The sequence below is a fragment of the Pyrgilauda ruficollis genome, unplaced genomic scaffold (assembly GCF_017590135.1).
Source record: "Pyrgilauda ruficollis isolate IOZ18807 unplaced genomic scaffold, ASM1759013v1 scaffold42, whole genome shotgun sequence".
NCBI classification, from domain to species: domain Eukaryota; kingdom Metazoa; phylum Chordata; class Aves; order Passeriformes; family Passeridae; genus Pyrgilauda; species Pyrgilauda ruficollis.
The window spans coordinates 1,026,315-1,047,790 of record NW_024525712.1 but is presented as its reverse complement, the minus strand read 5'-3'; the positions used below and the strand labels follow the sequence as shown (position 1 = coordinate 1,047,790).

Here is a 21,476-nt window from a genome sequence, read left to right as displayed (position 1 = left end):
TTTTCTTCATGACCCTGGGTGGGGCTGCCCAGCATCTGTTCCTTCCCTAAGCTGCTGCTCACATGGGCAGTGAAGTGATGCAGAGCAGGGCTGTTACACAGACAGGGCAGGGGAGATGGTCAATCATCCTGGTTATCTGACTGCTTGCAATGCACAGCAGGATGTGTTTTTAAAAAGGTAAAATGCTGACTAAAGCTAAATACTTAATATCTTATTAAATAATAACAGTTGAATAAAATGGGCTCATGGACCTGCTTAATAGTTTGAGGTTAGTTCAGCTTCTTGATTACTCTAGAAAGATACAAGGCAGTACAATTACTGACAGTTTTATAGGTTCTTTGGAGCAGCATCCTACAGTAGTGCAAATGTGCAACTTCTATCTTAGATATTTCTCTGTTATTTTCAGATTATCTGAAATGACAGACACATCTACACCTCAGACCTAACTTTAAATAACTTAATCATGTATGACAATTTCTCAACTTTTTTCAAGTACATAATGCTCCCACAAAGTCAACAACTCAGTTTATCAAGAAAATCTTGGAACAGTTATTATTTAAGATAAATCCAAATTTTCTTTTCTTCTTTTAGCTTATTGTCTTCGAAAAGCTTGATTACTTTGAATTGTATTAACAGAAACACAGTTTCTACATAAGAATTTTGTATTGGGGGCTATTTATTTCTGAGTTTTGAGATTTTATGTACGTCTACATACCTGCTTCCTTTTATGACTGAATTACTAAAGGGCAACATGATTTAATTCAGAATTAGAAATACTGTTTTAAAATACCACCAAGGGTATGTAGAATTAATGAAATATACCTGTCTGAAGCCATTTTAAGAACTACTGATGATAGTACAACTTTCATTAAAATTAAAATGAAAAAGAAGAAATGTTATGCCTGTGAATAACCACTCATGTTGGAATTACATTCTAGGAGAAAATCTGAATTAACGGTGTGGATTTGATAGTTTGAGCAGTCCTGGCCACATGCAGGCACAAAAGAGCGAAGATTCTGTCCATGCATAATCAGGACAAATGTGTGTTCCTAGGATAACCTTTATTTAGTTCTGACAAACTGAGAAGTACAAAAACTTTACTGGTTTTGCATGCAACTGTGTATGGTGGGTAGGTTTATATTCTGGAGAAGCTACTCCATCTCCAATAACCAGTGATAAATAACTTAAAGAATAACAATTTTCAGCTACCCTGAAGTTCCTGAGAGACTAACTGGCAAAAAAAAAAAAAAAAAAAAAAAAGAAAAAGAAAAAAAAAAAAAGTAAAGATATGCACACAGGATGATAAACACAGCTGGAACCTGTGGAGAAACAGATAAAGAGGCCTACAGTGGGTTTTTAGCAAATTTTATAAAACAAGAAACAACAGCGCATACACAAAGAAAAACTTCAAGGGAAAGTCACCTTTAATATCGAAGCATTCAGTGAATACAATCACCAAAGACCCCTCTTAATAAACCTCCAGAACCATAAACTTCCAATAAGAGGTGAATGCATGCACACTAGTTCTAGAAAAATGATATTTATACATTAAATAAGAAGCATGTTTTAATGAATGTGTATAGTTATAATGAAAGCCCTGCTGTAAAGTCTCATTCCAGACACAGAATGAATCCACTGTGTCCTGCACAAGTAAAGAATGCCTGATTTCTAATACTTCAGATTGTGTTAGAAAGTTTAATCCAGCCAGTTTCAATATCATCTGACAAGTCCAGCATTTAGCAACTTTTAATTTTTCTGCACATTTTTCTTGTAAAAATAAAGTGCTGCTGTCAGACCCGTGCAATCCCTGCTGCAGGAATTAGTTCCACAGCAGTCCAGAGAGCGTGACCTGAAAGCCACGGGCGCTGGAGCAGTGGGGACTCCACTTTGGGGGAGAAAACTGCTCCAGCCTCCAGCTCCAAAGCCGGAGCTGACCTGCGCTGCTCTGGGGTGAACACGGCCCATGGCCGGCACAGCATCACATCATCCCTGTTCCGGGGATGCTGTTTATGGTAACAGACTCATTCCAGGACCAACACTCCGAACCTGGAGCGGAGCGGTTCTCGGCTCGGTCACCGAGGGAATCAGAGGTAGGGAGGCCTCAACCAGCGGCCCGGGGCCGGCGCGGGTGTCCCCTCGGTCACCTCGGTGCTCAGCACCACGGGCCGGGGGTGACCGTGGCGCTGCCCCTCCCGACGGGGCCGCGGATGCTCCGCCGGGCCTGGCTCTCCCCTCCTCGTGCCCCGGGCAGTGCGGGCGCCCCGGGCGCTCCGTGAGGGCAGAGCCGGCGCACCGTCCCACCACACCCCGCGGATTCCCCGTCCCGGGCCGCTGCAGCGGGATGGCGCCGGGGCTGCTGGACCTGGTGCACTTGACAACCTGGGCCGTGTGTGCCGTGATCAAGCTGCCGCAGCTGGTGGCGGTGCTGAGGGCCGGCTCGGCGTGGGGACTCAGCGTGAGCAGCCTCCTCCTGGAGTTGGCCGGGTAAGGCGGCGGGGCACACGGGGACTGCGGCGGGAGCAGCGGCTGGAGCCGCGGGTCCCTCGGTGGGGAGTGCGGGGCCCTGGCGCTGCTGCGGCAGCCGGGGATTCATTCCTTCCTCCGCGGCTCAGGTCAGGCGTGAGGGTGCGCTGAGGGGCGGCCTGGGGGTGGCGAGCACGCCCCGCTCCCGCCACATCGCTCCCTTCGGAGCTCAGGACCAGCCCCACCAGCTGAGCCCACAGAGCCTTTCGGGAAGGAACTTCCTGTTTTAGTGATTCCGCTTTGCCATTTAAAGGGAAACTCGTCTTTTTTAACTTGCCCCAAACCATCCCGGATCGTGCATGTCGCTGCATAGAGCAGCTGCAGAGGGTGTAAGCCTGTTTTTAGGTTGTTCAGTGGCCCTGTACCCTGTGGTGCAGGTAGCTGTACTCGTCAGACAGGCTCCCCTCACTCTAACCAGTAAGACTTAAATAATTCCTTAAGAAAATTACAAACCGTGTCAAACTCCAAAGACTTGTGAGCCTGTAATGAGCTTACATGGGCTAGGCTTATTAAGTCTTGCTTAAAGAGGATTGTATGAAACGACAAATAAATAAACTCGGTGTGTGCACGTTCAGGTGTGGGTACAAGTGAGAGAAAGCACCTCGAGGAGCCCTGCCTTGTCCGAGCCCGGGGGTGCCGGTGGGCAGATCATCCCTGCCACTCCCCGCGCCAAGCCAGGAACGGGGGGTTTCATCCAGAAAAATCCCCTCACAAAAACGGCGTGGTGTTTCTGAAGGCGCCTGTGCCGTGTCTCCAGGCAGTGACACAGCTCAGGTTTACAGACACCTCTCTGTGGAGCTGTGCAGAATCCCTCAGCTCCCGCCGTGGCCGCTCCCCGCCCGCCTCTACAGCACTGAACTCGTGTTGCTGCTGTTTACCCTTAACACACCTCGGAGTAAATGAAGCAAATGGGAGTTCCAGCAGAGATTACTGACCCCACAGCCTCAGCCGGAAAGCGGTGACAGCACTTCAATCATTTGTGTGCGTTGGTGTGCATTAAAAAGGGTTTGTAAGTAATGCTTGAGATGAGCATGGAGAAGCTGGAAATGTTTCTTCGGCACCTGCGTGAGAACCACGGTACCCACAATACTACAGGTTCTGGTCTTCTTTGAAACATTTATTGTATTTAGTAGACTGTTTATCCTCCTGCCTTTAAAGACTTTGAATCCAGTTGCAGGTAGCTGTGTGACTACCACTACAAGCTGAGCTGGTTTTGTGCAATCAACATAGAGTAACCCGGTGTGAGGGGTGACACAGAAGCATGGTGCTGGTGGCTAGGAGTCTGATTTGACTCTACATCAAACAGCACTTCTAGGAAGTTCAGATATTTAAATTCTGAATACTGTAAAAGCCAGTTTCTTACAAGGCAGGCTGTTCCTTCTGCCATTTTTCTACACCAGAAACCATAATATTTTTTCTTATGTAAAACTGCTCTGAGTCCTTTCTGTTTTCTATACATCTTTGAATTTTCTGTCTAACCCCATGGACTTGCAGGAGAGGTGGAAGTACAGAAAACATAAAAGTTCAGTTCCTTTTAGGTACTGTATGTGGAATGGCAGGAAGGAAAATTGCCATTGTTTGGTGCACTTAGACGCTTAGTCTGACCAGTAGAGCTACACTGAGTAATCTCATAACAGTATAGTCTAGACAGCTTGGAAGACAAGCTGTCTTCCCCTATAAAACTTGCTTAATGTACAAATTGAACTACAGACATAAGTAAAGAAATCAGAGTTATCCTGGAGATGCCAAGGCTCTTGCAGAGAGAAGTCATGTCCTAGGTCTGGAAGCCTTTATTTCTTTCTCAGCAATTATAATAAATAAAATGATGCCTTACAGACTGTGACATAAAGACCTCGACGAGAAGTGTGGGCAGTGAGGGTAACAGAAATAGATTAGAGAATGATCAGGCTTGCTCTGAGTGCCTGTGTTTTGTTTGATCGGTCTGATAGCAAGGGCTACACCTATCTGGAGCCTTTTGGCAGCACCAAAACAGTATAAAAGTTGTGAAGGCATTTGTGTCCCTCTGTGCAATCATGTTTTGTATCTCTCTGTTCAGCCTCCTTGTGTTTCTGAGGTACCAGATCTATTATGGTTACCCCCTGGAGACATACCTGGAGTTTCCAGTCGTCATTGCACAAGGTAATTTTTGTAAACCGTGTTTTGGAAATGAAATGGGACTCATTCAGCACTCCAAGTCTCTGCTTGTAGGTACAGTGCTTCACTGCAGTGATGCTGGAGTTGGGGAGAAGAGGGAATTAACATCTCATCTAAAACGGAATTATTTTAAATGCCATTGAAAAAGATGGTCAGGTGGAGGAGAAAAACCTAATTATTACACAGAGTCACAGATGTAAACTCATACTTTTGTCTGGTTTCTCCACATGGGAGAGAAACATACTAAACACTCCAGAGTCTAAGAAAAGCTTCGTTTTGGAGCTTGCAGTATTTTGGTCATCAATCACATTTGAGAGACAAAAGCTGTAAAAAAGGAGTTTCTACAGATCAGTGCCCAGTGGAACTGTCTAGGATTGTGTTTGGGCCCCTTCAGTCCTTTCTGTGAGGAGCCATCTTTTGTTTATTGCAGATGCCATTCTCCTGGGCTGTATTATGCATTTCAGTGGAAAAGTGAGACGAGCTTTTTTCTACGCAGTGGTGTATCCTTTGAAATCTGGGAGGTTTGGTTTTTGTGGCTTGTTTGGTAGTTCATTGCATAGCAGCTATGTCATAATTTCTTGTGTGCTATTATTGTAAATCATTCTCAGGCACCCCTCAACATGTATTCCACATTCACATGCTGATTTCTGGGATCACAGTAAAACCTCTGCAGGAAGTAAGCTTTATATGTTTGCTCTGCTTTAGAAGGCTCCCAACTGATAAACAGTAAACTAAATTCTTAATTTACATCTTTTCTACAGGGATGCAGAGTAGAAATGACAGAGATTTTTTAATTATTTTTTTTTTTAATTCCTGCCCACGGAGGTTGTAATTACTGCAATAAAGACAGCACTGTTTGGGGTTTTTTTCTAAATAGGACTTGGGTTAAAATCTCAAATCTTGTGTTTGGAGCAGGTTTTGAGAAACTCCAGACACTATTTGACCAAAAACTATGTGAAAAATAGGAACGCTTAGTGTTTCAACCAGTTCTTAATATGTTTTATCTCGATTGTATAGTCTGTTTAAAAGTTTCAATAAGATTATTTCCAAATGTTTAAAAAAATCTTATTCCTCGGGCAGTTTTGAAAACTTTGTATCCTACAATTTAAGTGCTATGAAACTTAATGTAATATAAGATTTTGGGTGGGCTGGTACATGCTAACACTGCAGAAGTGTATAATAGACCTGGCCATGGTAAGTGCTACATGATTATCTGAAATCAGATCTTCACATGAAATGACTTTTTTTTCTGGACGTATTTATTACTGGACTTTCTCCTATATATATGTCCTTGGAAGAATTCATCATTTTGGTTAGCTTTCAGAATAACCAGCCAGTTTTCAGATACAGGTTCTTTCTTTTGCGAGTAGCTGGAAAACAGCACCGAAAATAGAGACTCTATGGGGGGAGAAAAGGCATGTTCTGAGATAAGTTGTTACTTGGTGGGGCCTTAATTAAAACTAGCAAATACTTAAAATGTTGAAATTCTATTGCCACTTTAGTCCTAGTGTGATAATCCAACCAATAAACCTTTAACACAAGAGGAAGAGAATAGAGCCTCAAAGCGTTTGAGACTGGGATTGTGACATAATTCTTTTTTCCCCTTGTCATACAATTTTGCAAGAAAAATACAATCTGATAATGCATACAAAGATTAAAGATGGTCTTTTCTTAGCAGGAGAGAGAAAGTTAAAAAGTAATTGAGATGAACAGGATCTGCTAATGCAAAAGATGATACAGATGGGGAGAAAAGCTTCCAAGCCCTACACTGATCCTTACTTGCAGCAGAAATCCAGGCATGTCACAAAGGCCTGTGTCGTGGAGTCCTCTCTACCTGCCTTTGCAAAATCCCCTTTAAAAGGGGGACTGAGTGAATAGTGCATTCCTGTTACTATTTTTTCCCTCCAATTGGACTAATTTTCCACACATTCTTGTCAGTTTTCTCATTCCTTTATGGTTTGGTTTGCCAGACGTAATGGTAACAGATGGTCTGAATCAACCTTGCTGTTTAGACTAGGTCAGTCTCATTTTAGCTGATTTTTATAAACAGTTTTATGGAGCAGGTTGAGAAACTTTTTTTGTTTCTTTGCTTCTTACTGCATTTGCCTCTGTCAAACATTTGTCAACAACAGTAGCAACTGTGCTCTCTGAGCTTCTTGCTGGGCAGTACCTCAGAAATGAGTCCTTGTTTCTGGCAACTTCCAGTTTTTGCTTCACTGCTCCTTACTAAGAAGCCAAAGCATTTGGGTTGCCAAGTACTGGGAAAGTGCCAATTTTTTTTTTTATTCTAAATGAAAAGCTAGACCTATTCAGCTAATACCATGGCAGAGGCGGAGGTTCTCTCTCTTTTTCACCTGCTTTTCAGAATCTGTGCACGCTCATCAGTGCAGCCAGTAAGCTGGTTCAACTGCAGCATCTCTGGGAGACAAAAGATTCCGGACAAGCGAGCGCCCTGACCTGGGGCATGTCTGTGTACGCCTCTGCAAGTAAGCTATGGACAACTTGGTGTGAACTACTGAGTTCTCCTAATTCCTTTTCTCATAGGTCTTTACTCAATCATAGTAGGTAAAGGTCTTGCCTTAGTTTCCCTCAGTGCTGACGCCTGGGACTCAGATAACACACAGTCTCCTGAAAACAAGTTTTATCTTTGACACCAATGATAAAAACCAATGACTTAAAGTGTGAATATGACCAAGGGAACTGGAATTGAAATAACTGAAAGGCTGTCTTTATGAGGAAAATTTTTCCATGTTCTATGATTTAATAAAGTTACTAGTGGTCCAGCATGAAAAGGTGCTAAAATTTCAGGTATACAGTCAAACAATGCTAATTTTGAAAAGCTGTCTACAAATAAATACACACTTAATGATAAATACCTTTAACTCTATGGGTACTTGTAATTACACTTCTTGACAGAATTCATGAACAGTCTTTTGTGGAGTTCCTGTGGCGATTCCCCAGTGGTCTGCATGAACAGCTGTTTGTCAGAAGTGCCTTTTGCATCTTCACAAAACTTATTTAAAATATTCTTACTATAAAACTCATCATCCAGTGATGCTGGATCTATTTCTACATGAAAAAAAAATCAGTAATTAGAAGTTGTGGTGAACAGTGACAGTAAACTTTGTAAATGCTTTTACTCTGCTGCAAGTGTGAAATAATTAACATTTAGGTTCCTTGTGTGAAGTGAAGCTGAATCCCTTGTATTTGCAAAATGTGAAGGCGCATACATGAACATTCCCAGTGGTTAATTCATGCTGACTTAACTGTGGGAGTAGCTCACTGTCAGCTCCTGAAGGAGGGGCTGAACAGAAAGAAAAGCAATAAACTGACCACATCCAATCTAGCATGATGGATGTAAAAATTCTAATTATATCTGTGATTTTCTCATTTAAAAATCCCCTTAATATATTGTCAGTCAGCTTTGAGAGCTTGATCTCTGAAGCCAAAATAGTGAAGAGTGGACACACTAAAAGTAGGAATATGTACAGTATATATTTTCATGCAAGATTATCTTCTGTTGAAAAACAGATATTTCACAATTTTTCTAAAGTATGTGTCCTATGTGTTCCACTAATCAGAATTCATTCAATTTACAGCAAGAATCATTACAACTCTAATGACTACAAATGATCGCGCAGGTGAGTGAAGTATGGAATTCTCTGCCTTTCCAAGGGAACAGCTGCCACAGTGGTTTTTAGTTGTTTTGTAAAACATGTAGAAAGTCTCACAAGAACAAACCATGAACGTGACAGGTTACCATGGTAGGGCAGGAGTTACACAGGATTAGAAATCAGGCAAAGACATCAAGAAAAAAAAAAGCCAGAAAACTGCTTACACTTGTCATGTGGTGCAACTGATCCAAAAGACTTTTTTTTTTTTTCAAATGGCAAAAGCACCACAAAATTAATTCTGAAAATAGCAGAATAAAGTATTAAAATATTTACTATTTTAAGAAATAAATAAATGTAGTAAAATACAACTTTAAAAATCCTGTAGTAATTGAATGAGATTTTCAAGTAATAAGTATTTCACTTATTGACAGCTTTTTGAATTAAAAAATTCTTCTAGAAAACTAAAGTTCAGCTTAGTATGTGAACAGTTTTAGGTCCAACATTCAGAAAATTTATGACAGGCTGAAAATGAAATGGTAGGCTGGTAAGAAATTTTCAAAAACTGACTTAAAATATATAATTTCCAGCAAATTATAAAGCAGATTTATATAACAGCTTCTTACTGTCCTCCTGAGAGAACCACAAGAGCTAGGGAGTGTCACAGATTTTTCAGTCAATTGTTCAAAATCAAGGCTTGATGGATGCAAGAACAAGTAACAATCCCTTTGTACTTTGTCTGTTGGTTCCTTGTTCTCGTTCAAAACTGTTTCATCAGAAACATCACTTGAATGGATTTTGTAATTTTTAAGCAGCCTCTGCAGCCCAGTAAAGCTGTAGCTGTGCAAGCATTTCAAGTGGGTCTTTCACTGGAAAAGGAAGTCCCATTTCTGGCCCACACTTCCACCCCCATGCTTGCAGCTTTTTCTTTGCCAAGGTAAGGGGTCTGTGGGGCTTGCAGTTAACTGGTCACCAAAGATTAGGCAAAATGCTCATGTAGGGATTTGTCAGGCTCAGGTACTGAGTCCACATCACCCACAGCTACATATTTACACTGAGGGGAAGGGAGGGGTTCACTGGGGAGGGAGGAAACAGCAGGAAAGCAAAGCTGGCGCTGGGTAAAGCTGCTGTTTGAAACACAGCACCATCCACTGTGGCACATGGGAGGGCCAGCAGCAAACACTGATGCTGTGCTGCTCTAATGGAAAATGTTTCCAATTCAGTTGCAACACTGAACACATTGACACAGTCAGATATCACATAGTTCTGAAACAAAGTTTTGTGTACCTTTCTGTGAATATTCCACCTACCAAATGGACATCAGACATACCTATCAGACATACCTACTTTAAATACCTCATCACAGGTAGAGGTACTATGCTGTTATGGTTTTGAAGCTGAGTTAACTTAGGTACTGAAAAACTGCTTTTTTGTCAGCTGTCAGATTTTCTGTCATTAAAGTCTGACAGATACAAGTATCTCCTGTCTTCTCAAAGTCTAAACTTAAGACATAGCAGTAGAGAGTAGTTCCTTTATTATAAATAACACATACAACTATAAAAGACATGTGAGCTGTAAATTTAGCTTTTGGTGTACATATAAATTTATATGAGGCTTCTCATGCTTGTACTATTCTCCAGGTTACAAAAGAATTAAAGGTACTGGAGTTTATAATTTTGAGCTATCTCTGAAAGTGATCAAGTGCTAAATGCTGTTTTCTCTTGGATTCATGCTCAGAATGTGTGGGTTCCTGAACATGGTAATTGAAACTAATTGTCTGAAAACAGTTTCCAAATGTGAACCAGCCTGTGTGTACACAAGCAAAAGTGTACAAACCAGTTGTAACAGCAGTTGGTTTTTTTGATTCATGCTTACAATATTTTTTTTTCTCTTTTAGTTCTCATCCGTTTCATAGTCATGCTCATTCTCAATATTTGGGTCACAGCCACAATCCTGCACTACAGGAAGACTAAAAAGACTGATTAGACAACACTCATCAGCACACATATCATTACCATAAAAAATATAATTAAGCCTAAAGAATTTAAGAATTCTTCAAAGATTGAGGAAGCTCTCTTTCTCTAATATTTACCCTTTAGCGTACTTATAGTATTTACAGTACTTACAGACTTATAGTACATTCATGCTTACTTTCTCTTAGAAATAATTCTGATAAGATACTTAATTTAAGCAGCATATTTTTATTGGTCATTTCAGACAAGTCTCACTGATATCACATTTTCTCTGGATTTTTTTTACTACAAGGTATTTCATAGTTAGATGTATATATATTCTGGTATCACTTCAGTACTTTCTGGTTACATATAAGCAATTTTCTTCAATTATACATGATCAATTTTGCACCAACATACTGACTTGTCCTGCTGCAAGACTAAAAAATCACAACAGAAGTTTGTCTTCTTCTTGCAAGCAACTGAATTAGTTCAACATTAACTGTCTGTATTTTAGGATGAAGAAAATCTCAGTCAAGGCCCAATCCAGAATAAGGTTCTAATTACTAAATCACAAATCCAGTTGGGATTGTAGCACTTACATGCAACACTTAAATAGTACAATTTATACAGCTGATACAGGATACCCATAGTCACTTTCCTCAGTATACCCATTTTTTTATTGGATAAGAGAGCAAAAACTCAACTACGAATTATTTTTCGTAACCTGAGCTCTCATTCACTGAACATACTTCACTGAACAGCAGGGACTACAATGTATGGGAATTAATGAAACTGTGGCCAACAGTTAAAAATGCTGTTCAAGCAGAAGTTCCTGGAATGATACCCAGAATTTCCAAACACCATCCATACTGACAGTGACATGTGCACCTTGATGCATCTCAGCAGACTGATCTCCTGTGGTTGTCAGGTTTTGGTGATAGTGCTCTGTGGTTCATGAATTTTTGGCCTGTCAGTGCTAAGTGTGTTGAAGAACATAGACTTCACTTAAACTTTTACTTCAGAAATTCTAATCAATTTGTAGTACTTAGAGTAAAAAGGGGGAAAGGTTATTCTTGACAACTATTAACAGAGGATTTTGGTTTTGGAAGTACTGCCTTCACAACCAAAAGTTACATTAGTAATCATATAGCTTGCCTTCATTTATCATTACATTCCCCAAAATTAAAATTTACAACATTCCAAGAGTTCTTACGGTATTCTGTGATTGGCATGTAAAAACCTAGGCACCCTTGATCCCAACACCCTTGAAAACTATGGGAAGACTGCATTGACTTCATTTGAGGCAGGTTTTCATCGCAACATTCTAAATTGTGTGACTGCTCTGGAGCAAAGGGATCTGGAAAGCAGATGTTCCTGCCAGTGAGCACGCAGCAATTGGAGCATTCACCATCAGAAAACAGCTGCTTCATACTCTAAATTTTACAGGGAAGGGCTGGGAAAAGATGGGTCTGTGGGAATTGATTTCATGTATCCCACGTTACTGAGAGCAAGTCAAAGATGAGATTTTTTTTACTGCTCCAATAAAAAGTCTAAATCTTTCTGTGTTGGTTGAAAGATTAATTGTAAACATTCTGATTTTATTAAAGCTGTGTAAAGTATCTGAAGTGGTCTAAACAGTGGTAGGTGGCATGTGATACATTTTCCAGGTGATACGAATAAATGTTATTCTTCAAGATTGATAGTGTCATTCTTACAGTTAATTTTCATTGCATTTGAGTTTTTATTGTTTCCATATATGGAGAGAAAATGAAATATTCATTACAGGTCATAAATGGGCAGCTTTCACCTTAACACTTGAAGCATCAGGCTGAATATTGACCTGCCAAATACTACAGAGCTCCAGCATCTTAAAATGAAAAAAACACACTTGCTTTTTAATTAAAGCCTTTTCTTGATAGAGAAAGATTTGTATTGAATCCAAACCCTCTCTGTTATTGATATCTTTCACACTCCTGAATGATGCTGTAGCAAGATGAAGCTGCTCCATTTTTGGTTTGAGAATCAGCACCTCAAGATGGTTTTTTATCATAAAATACTGAAAATGCATTTAAGAACAGTTTTTAATAGGTTACTTAATGCATTTTAATAAATCACCTTAGAAACCTGTGGGAAAAAAAGATTGAGGAAAACAAAGGTGGGTAATTAATGAACTTAAGGTAAAGTAATTTTGTGGACTTGGAAAGCTGGACCATGAGTTCTCATTCAAGCTGCAAGAGATATGGAACAAATCAGGAACTAGCAGTAAATAGTTTTACACACTTTTTCCTCTCTCAGAGAGTAACTTCTTTCACTTTCATAAACAGAGGCACATTCAAATTCCAGGCAAGCCCCATGAAAGCGCAGACACTGTGTTTTCCAGTAGGTAAAGAATAATCTTCTCAGTGGCTGGATTAAAGGCAACAGCTTTAGACAAATACATAGGCAGGATAAATCTTGTTAAACTCTCATTCACCAGTATCGGGGTGGAAACAGGGAGGTCACTTGCTGTGTAATGCAGCAGCAGGGCAAAAGCAAGCAGGGAAAGCATCTTGGATTTATGGCAGAAGGTGTAAGCAAGTAAGCAGCTCTTGTCTACAGGGCTGTAACTAATCCAACTCCATTCACAGATGCTGTATAGGTGTGGAATTACACACTCGGTGTCTAATTGTACCAGTTCACAACATGCTCACAAGGTAACACACCCTGTCCTGCCCTGGCTGACAAAGAGTATGTCTTGCTGGGGCTTTCAAAAACTTTGAGTCTTCTTGTCTGTGAGAAGACAAGCTCTGAGTACCAGTACAGTCCACTAAATAACCCCAAGTACCTCCAGCAGCGGCTATGACGAACTGTGACTGGATTTGGCAGCAGGTAAGCTAGAAGCTCACTCAGCTGTATGAGAGAGAAAACATTTACCATGAGATTCGCTATCGAAAGGATGAGGATGAGTCCAGGGACAGCAGGCTGCAGGCCTGGACGTGGATGTGGACAGTGGAAGATGTGTATAGTTTATTTTTTCTGCCCTGTCCTCAGTGAACAGAGCACTGAACACAAATGCAGAACCATCCTCTCCCCACCCTATGGCCTCCCTTAGCACTGGGCATTCTGTGCAAAGCGGACACAGCTGTCTTTCCTTGTGCTGCTCCAATCCAGCAAGGGATGCGATTGCTGGGACTGCTCAGGAGTCCCTGTCCCTGCCTGACCCCTGAGCCTGTCTACACTGTGCACGTGGCTGCTCCCGATCCTGGCTCTGCTCACCTGATCTACTGAAACACGAGAGAACGGAGTGGGGTGGGGAGGCAGTGACAGCCCCCAACTGCTGCAGATTGAGAGCTGGATTTTAGTGCAGTTTGACTCTGGAGAAAGTAATTCAGAATTAGCTGAATGGCACCGATCTTGTAGAACACCTTCACTTACTTCTTTAAATGAGGTAAAATTACTCTTCCTCCACCAAACAATCATCCATTTAGTGACATATGTAATAAGGGGAAAATAAAAAAAAGGGAAATAACAGTGGAGTCCACACAAAGAACTATTATAAATTAAAAACTCCACAGATGTGGAGATAACTGAAATGAGGTAGTTTCCCAGCCATGTATTTTCCCTGATGATAAATAATAATGACTTCCCTCCAAATATCTCTTCAGACTGGTTTTTCCACTCTCTTCCAAATTCTTCCATACTTGAAATTCATATTTATGTATGAAGCAGAACATGAAATGTCACCTTCACAATAATGGTCTAAGGATGTCTCACTTTTGAAGGTGAGGAAGCTGAAAAAAAATCTTAAAATAGGATGTTCTAAAGTTCTTGGTTTGCACTAAATTTAATTTGCTGGATTTTGAGCCAGGGTTCTCCAGGACACTTCAGAGTTCTCGGTGATGACAACTGTTGATGTCAAACAGGTGCCTGGGAGCCACAGAGAACATCACTGTAAGAATCTGACAGATCATCACTTGTTATGGATCCAATTACAAGACCCTGCCAGCCTCACAGACCTGAGTCCTGATGGACCTCAGGTGTTTCCTGCCTAATGGCAAGAGAGACATACAGACATTTTCAAGTTAAAAGTGTCAGCTATTCCATTCTACATGGGCAGCAGTTTGGGGCAACCATCTCTGTCTTGGAAAAAAATTCAATCTTTGGGTCAGGGGTAAAACAAGATATTTTTACATAATAGTTTTGATGAAATTTAATTTTGGATACCTGAAGAACAGTTTAAATAATTGTCACAATTTTGTTCGTACCCTATTTTGTTTCATTATTTCATCTTACAAATTTCTTAAATTGTCAGAAGCCTAAACAGGTACCTCTGTGCATTATGTGGTATCACTGACTCACAGGGAGGGAGCTTTAAGAGGGCAGACACCTTGTTTTATCTGTCAAGTGTTCTGGAAAATGATGTAAAGGACAGAACCTGCACCAGCCTCAAATGTGACAAGTTAAGTTGGCTAATGATAATTCTCATTCAAACTCTGTAGTAACATGGCTCCATGCTGAAAATCAATTCTATTTACTACCTTACTATAATTGCAAGTCACTGCTCTGGAATGTACAAGATTTCTGCTTTGGAATGGGAAGGCTTTGGCCAGCAGTACCAAGACTCATACTATATGAAAATCATAAATGGAATAACACACATCCTATGCCTCAGTGTTGCCTCTATCAGGTAAATCCTAATGTAGCACTAATTGAGCTTCTATAAAACGTATTTTAAATAATTACTGGAGAGAATTTTTTTTTTACCTTTGAACAACTGACTATATACAGATCCTGTAGAATTGTCTTTCAAGAGTCTGACTTGAGATTTATTTTTTTCCCCCCTGTGAATTGCACTGTCAGCACAACTTACAGTCCTCATGGACTCTCTGAGCTTGTGGGTACTTTACTCTCTCAGCCTTGTTGGTTTTTTTTTTTTAGTTGGCACAAATGCCCACCTTCCAGTAATACAACTCCCACTGCTGTAGTTTAGAACAAATCTGACAGGGGAGCCTCCTGCCATGGCTCTGGATTGGACTAAAGGCTACACAGATCCTACTGAGTCTCAGTGGCCCCCAGGACACAGGGATTGTAATATGCTGGAAAACATCACACAGATACATGAGACCATGGGATCCAGCAAGCAGATTCAAGTCCTGAAGCTGCAGCCAGACCTGCACCCAGCTGTAAGACCTGCTCCAAGAGCCCACCAGAAAATGGAGCAGTTGAGGTCAGAGACAGTGCAAGACGAGCCAATATGAAACAGGGCTCAGAGCTCAGGTGGGGTACCCAGCTCCTTCAGTCCTAAAAAGATTAAGGGATTTAATATCTCAGGTAACTCCAAAAAAAGTATTTACCGGTTAACTTGTTAATAAAAAGTAGAACATAGTGAAGGCAATTCAGTGCCCAAAGTCTAAGCAGTTGGTGATCCAAAGGACAAGAGGACTGGCTGTGATCTCAGAAGCCTGGTGTACTTATCGCTGGATAGCCATGCTTATCAAGTGGTGCAAGAGCATCCTGGGCAAAAACCACCCCAAACAGTAATGAAAAATGACAAGAACTACATGACATGAGGCCCACAGGGACAATATAAGACTATGCGTAGAAGCAGCCACACATCTCTGAACAAACACTGAAGGCCTCAACCTTAAAATGAAGTGGTAGGACTGAAGCATCCCATGCAGTTGTCTTGGCTGTGGAAGCATTTCTGTGCAGCTCCTCCAACAAGTAAGGGCTGCAGGGACATGACATTATTGGACTCCCTGCCCTTTCTTTTCAGGGTGATGATGTGTCTTTCCAGAGTTCTTTAAGGTATCAGGACTACATACACTTATAATTGAAATTTCATGATCTTTCACCATGACTTTCATTTTGAAAGATCACTTTAATCTTGCAGCTTCTACAAAATTATTGGAGCAAAAGCAGCTGCAGTCAAATCCAAGGCTTCACCCTTGCAATATCAAGATGTGGCTTTCTTACCTTTATAAAACACTGCTTCCTGTCTACAAAGTGGCAAAGATACCAAACTCCAATTTTCATTAATAAGACCTGGTAATTAGCATCCCTGTGCCAATACATTATTTTCTCTACATCCCCACTTCTTAAGAGCTATGTTTCTACAGCAACAGCTTTTCCATCCACTGCAATAGTTTCTTGGGAGAACTAAGCTGGATGTGTTTTGAGTGTTCTTCTCTGCCACACACATTGCAGTAGACTTGTCTAATTTCTCAGATAAGAATGTCTGGATATATACACCTGTCCAATTTTTAGGCAACTTCAACATCGAACACAAATTGTATTTTCAGAACCACTCCATCAACATCTTTTATAGAGATTAGAAAAAAAAATCCTTCCCACCCTCATGAGGGATACTTCAAAGCAGCAGGGAAACCCTATGATCCTTGGAATTCTGATAGAAACCTAAATGATTCAGAAGATTATCTTAAAAAATAAGAAATAATGTTTTCAATTTAAAGTGTACTATGTGCAGAGATGATCATTTGTAAAAAACTGTAATGCACTGAAAAAGGCACCAAGCCTGTCAGAGGTGGTCAAGGAGTGTCTAGATCATGCTTTTAGTCACATGGTTTAGTTTTAGGTAGTTCTGTGAGGAGCAGAGTGTTGGACTAGATGATCCTTATAGGTCCCTTCCAACTTGATATACTCTATGATTACATGAAAAAATAAATTAATCATTATCTTAACATGAATGTCAAGGCAAACTATCCAGGAATGTGGAGGAGACTGAAATACTCCAGTTCACTGAACTGGACCTTGTACTGTTTGTTCTTCTGCCTATAAAACAGAATAAGGAGGTGATTAAGGGTTTGTATGAGCAATGCAGGTAAGAAGTTTGCTTTCATGTAAGTTTCCCCTTTTCACAGCAGCATCCCAAATACAACCTCACAAGCACAGGATGGGTAAAGGCGCTTGGGACCAAAATATACAATTCTCTTCTAAGGATGATTCTCTCAAAGCTAGATGGTAAACTAATACATTGTAAGATTACAAACAGAAAGGCTCAAATTTCTAATGATCTGACTTGACATTAGAAACTAAAGAGAAAAAGCACATAATTTCAGTGGCAGCTTTCCTGGCCTTGGTGCCTTCAGAGAGTGACTGAATGCCTCTCAAAATGCAGGAAGTCCAGTGTTTTCAAGAGGCAGTAAGAGAAAGTAAGTGAAATTTCATTGATGTTTTAAATTTGGCCCCTGTCACTGCTAAGATCCTTGAGCCTCTTGCATGTTTCCAAGTCCTACATCCTACTGTGATTCCATGTCATGTTTTTGGTTACAGCATCAGCTGTGCTCAGAAGCACAAGAACCACCACAGTTTTCCTCTAGTTAAAAGCAGAGTTGGTGCTGGGTTGCTGGGAGCGGCTGCACTTTGGCAGGGACTACAAGAGGTAGGGAATTGCAGCACACAACTAGGACAGAAGTGGAAATCACATTGCAGAAAAGTCTTCTTGACACCTGACAAGGTAATTCCAATGGGGTCTGCCTGTCCTTCTGCGCTGGTGAGCTCCTGGACTGGGAACTAAGGAGAATTTCTGTACAAGTGCTTTGAGCTTCTGGCTCCAAGTCTGACCCCTTGTTTTTCCAGAAGATTAATCTGCAGCTTGGCTATACCACTTGTTTACTCTTGTGAGACAAAAGGACTTGCAATGAGAGAATTGTCTATAGGTAAGTCATTCAGGCCATAAAAATGTCCTGTTTGCTTAGGACAAGCCTGTAACAAAAACAAAATGTTAAAACATCAGTGACTTTCAAGACAAATACTCCTTAGTTCATGAATATGCCCTTCTCTCAAAAATATTAAAAAGTCACCACTAGACAATAAGGAAACAACACAAAGTCCAGGAACTAGCATTAAAGAAGTGTTTGCATTTCACAGCAGGATAAGGGAGAAGAACAGAAGAGCAGCTCTGCCTTTTGTGTCCTGGGTACAAAGCGAGGTTGGTGCACCTCAGCCCAGTGGCCTTGAGGAAGCTGTGCTAAGCCAGCTCTGCCTGAGCAGAGGCCAGAGCACAGGACCCCCCTGCTCCCCCGAGGCCCGTTCTGCTCCCCGGCTCCATCCCAGTACAGCCTGCTGCAGGTCCAGCTAAGCACCATTTGTACAAGCACGGCATTCGTGCACTGCGCACAGCAAATGCTATCACACCGTGCATTTCCTAAAGTGTCAGGCTCAGCACGGCCCCGTGCATTCACAGTAAATGAGGGCAAGCCAGGGAGAGAAAGTGCAAAGGATCCAGCCCCAGCAGTGGAGGAGCTGCCAAACAGCTCCCTCGGAGTCTGCTCTTTCTCCATACACACAGCCCTTGCCTTTCCCATATCTGCTGCAGTAGTTTATCTTTATAATTAAATATTTCAATTAATTACCAGCTTCTCAAGTTCAAGAACTATTTTACCTTACTCAAATAGTTTATTTAAAAATATATATATATATATAATATTCTCCAATTCAGAAAAGGATAGAACTTCCCACAATGTAACATTTTTTATATATATATATAAAATATTTATGCATTCAGTGAATGGAAACAGTTTTACTGTATACATTTTTAATGTTGTACTCTATGCAAATCTGCATTATCTAAAAATATACCGTACTTCTGTAAATCAAAACAAGCAGGGAAAAACCACTGTAGCTGTGCTCTGGTTTATAATACCTAACAGAAATTATATGAAAGTTTTAGTTTTGAATTTAAGAACTCACAAGCAACATTTTACTTTGTGAGCACATAAATAGAAGACTGAATACATTCTTGCTTTGTTAAGCTGAACTGTAGTAGAGGTTACAAAATGTAAATATATTTATTAATTTTCAGTATTTCAGTGTTTCCAAGTCCACCTTTCATGATAGTGTTAAATAAAACATGGTCCTATCCTTCCAAGCATTTCAACACTCTTTAAAAAACAAAAACAAACAAACAAAATTTTAAAGTGAAATGTCCTCCTTCATTGAAGTGTTAGATCATATTTTAAATTACTGCACTCCCACACAATATTTTATATATATATAAAGAGACCAAATAGGAGACTACATTTTTTACTGTCAATATGTTTAACATCACATACTGTAGTTGTATAAAACATGCATTTTCTGGGATAATTATGAACACATCATGAATGAGCCCATATATATTATATTTTTTGTACAACTCCAAGTTAAAAAAAAAGTCAGAATAAGTGCCTCTGAGGCCCTTTCTTCCCAGCTATCAGTTCTCAAAACACACTACTGAATTATTTATCTATGCCTACAGCTATGTGCTAGAGAACCAGATTAAAACTTTAAAATACATCTACAGTATGTTTCACTTTTCTTAAAGTTTGTGACAGTCCTCAGATATTGTGTTGTGAAATGTAAAAATAGTCACAGATTCTTTTATTTTCCAGAAATAATAAAAAAACCAAACAAACAAAAAAACCAAAAAAACCAAAAAAAAAAAACAAAAAAAAAAAAAAAACCCAAAAAACAAAACACATCTAGGAGAGTATGCAAAAACAAGGCAAAATGAAGTTTCATAGCACTTAATGAGGGTTAATATAAGTCAATAACTAGTATTGAGGTTTGTAAAAAGGGCTGGATGAGCAGTTACATGTACAAGCAAATGGTCTGGTAAGTCCCATGCTCTCAGACGTTGTTTCTGTAACCAACACTTCTCCACCCTTAAAACCAGTCGATATACATTCAAAATAGGTTGACACTGATATACTTAATAGGTGTAAAAATAGTGCACTATTTTTTCTGCCACAAAGCAAAACTGCATCCTAAGAGCTGGTAAACTTTCTTTTTCCTTAAATAGAAGGAATGGGCAAAAAAACTTGAAAAAAATTTAAATTAAGGCAATTAGACAGGTACAAAGGGACTGCCCATGATGATGTAGCTGAAACTAGTATATACTTCAAATCTATACTAGCTGCTGAACACTGACATGCAGCTTCTGATAGATGTGTATGAATGATATAAACTTCAACATTATGGCTTTATACAAGTGCATAGTTGCAACTGCAATAAGTAACGGTATCTGATTAATAAGCATAAAAAAATAAAGTGGAAAGATTTTTAAACCCCTCTTGCAGTATTACAGTACAATATATTTACACAGTTTAATGGTCACTTCTCACAGATGCAGTCTATATCACTATGGTGGATCTTCCTCCAGTTCTACGTGCAGACGTGCTGGTGGCATCTTTACGAAAGCTGAAAAGTCAGTTTCTTCCATTTCAATACTCATTCCTCTTGATCCTTTTATGAAATGTAGTGTATGTGTCTTGCCAAGAAAGCTTTTGTGGAACAGAGTTTAAAAGGTTACCTAACATATCCTTTAACTATTTAGCAACCATTCCTCAACCGATCAGTCACTTGGGAGAATACAGGAAAACCCTCAGAGATTAGTAATTTATATTGCAGCAAAAATGTAAACCTCTGATATATATAGCACAATCTCTCAGGAAAATATATATTTTTAATATATTTTGGGATATGTTTCAGTCTTGCTGTAATGGGAAGAAAATTATCACCTTGACTGTGTCTGCATTCATGGAAAGCAGTTAGCTGAAAAAGAAGCAGGAAGTTTGGTCAGTAAATGCAACAAATGTAAATCTGACAAAAATATACTTCTTTAAAGCCTTCCTTTAAGATGGGTTCATCATTGTACTTGTGAGAAGCGCCTTTCCTCTGCATCCAACAGCAACATTACTTCAGTATAGCACATCCTTACACACTGTAATCCCAAATCGATTAAACCCCCTTGCAATATACATGGGTAGGGTACAATATGCACAGTGTAATGGTTACTTCTAAAGGATTAGTGATCAGTAAGCTTTTAATACACAAAGATGCAGTATATTTAATTAACATAATGCTCATTACTGTGAACACTAAGCCAGTTAAGTTCTGCAGGAGCTGGTTCCTCAGTTCCCTGAGCACACAGCAGAGGAGCAGCCCCAGTGGCACTGTTATACAGCTGAGACACATCTCACATACTGTTTAAAACAATACTTAGGCATTTAACATTTAGGGTTTTTTCTGTGTAAATATAAGATTGCATCAATGTGTGAAATGATCAGATCCTGAGGTCTAGAAAAAGGTAAAGCTATTTGCAATACATCCAGAATTAAGCCATGGGACAAATCAGTCACTGCAACGGCAGGATCTTTCTAAAGCAGTCAAGGAAACCACACCACGGCAGCTGCAAACCCATTTGTTTACATAGTTTTCAAATGCGTGGTTAGGTACCCAGAAAGCACAGCAC

General features: G+C 40.1%; 2 protein-coding genes across 6 annotated transcripts in view; one reads left to right on the top strand and one right to left on the bottom strand.

The window, feature by feature from the left end:
- Positions 1 to 1,264: 1,264 nt before the first annotated feature.
- SLC66A3 (solute carrier family 66 member 3) lies at positions 1,265 to 11,937 on the top strand. 3 transcript variants are annotated; one of them, XM_041477911.1, is made up of 7 exons: positions 1,265 to 2,484; positions 4,580 to 4,662; positions 5,108 to 5,177; positions 5,814 to 5,871; positions 7,043 to 7,163; positions 8,277 to 8,318; positions 9,104 to 10,179. In XM_041477911.1, the coding sequence occupies exons 1-7, from the start codon at positions 1,964 to 1,966 to the stop codon at positions 9,118 to 9,120; spliced, it is 912 nt and encodes a 303-aa protein (XP_041333845.1). In that variant the 5' UTR covers positions 1,265 to 1,963; the 3' UTR covers positions 9,121 to 10,179. The 3 variants fall into 3 exon arrangements, with proteins under 3 accessions (XP_041333845.1, XP_041333844.1, XP_041333843.1); XM_041477910.1 differs by having other exon boundaries at positions 9,101 to 10,179; XM_041477909.1 differs by lacking the exon at positions 9,104 to 10,179 and adding an exon at positions 10,186 to 11,937 and having other exon boundaries at positions 1,268 to 2,484.
- Positions 10,474 to 21,476, bottom strand: part of ROCK2 (Rho associated coiled-coil containing protein kinase 2) — a 103,302-nt gene continuing 92,299 nt past the window's right edge. For all 3 annotated transcript variants that reach the window (XM_041477905.1, XM_041477907.1, XM_041477908.1), the window contains one exon: positions 10,474 to 20,776. Coding sequence is in view for 1 of the 3 variants with exons in the window: in XM_041477907.1 (XP_041333841.1) it covers positions 20,773 to 20,776 (4 nt within the window). In the remaining 2 variants the exon portion in view is untranslated. The remainder of the gene's footprint in view (positions 20,777 to 21,476) is intronic.

Coding starts and splice junctions, on each gene's coding strand:
- SLC66A3 (XM_041477909.1), top strand. CDS start 1,964: ATGGCCGGCACAGCATCACATCATCCCTGTTCCGGGGATGCTGTTTAT. Junction 5,178..5,813: donor GCTTTTTTCTACGCAGTGGT/GTATCCTTTGAA, acceptor ATGTAATATAAG/ATTTTGGGTGGGCTGGTACA. Junction 8,319..10,185: donor GACTACAAATGATCGCGCAG/GTGAGTGAAGTA, acceptor TTTCTCTTTTAG/TTCTCATCCGTTTCATAGTC.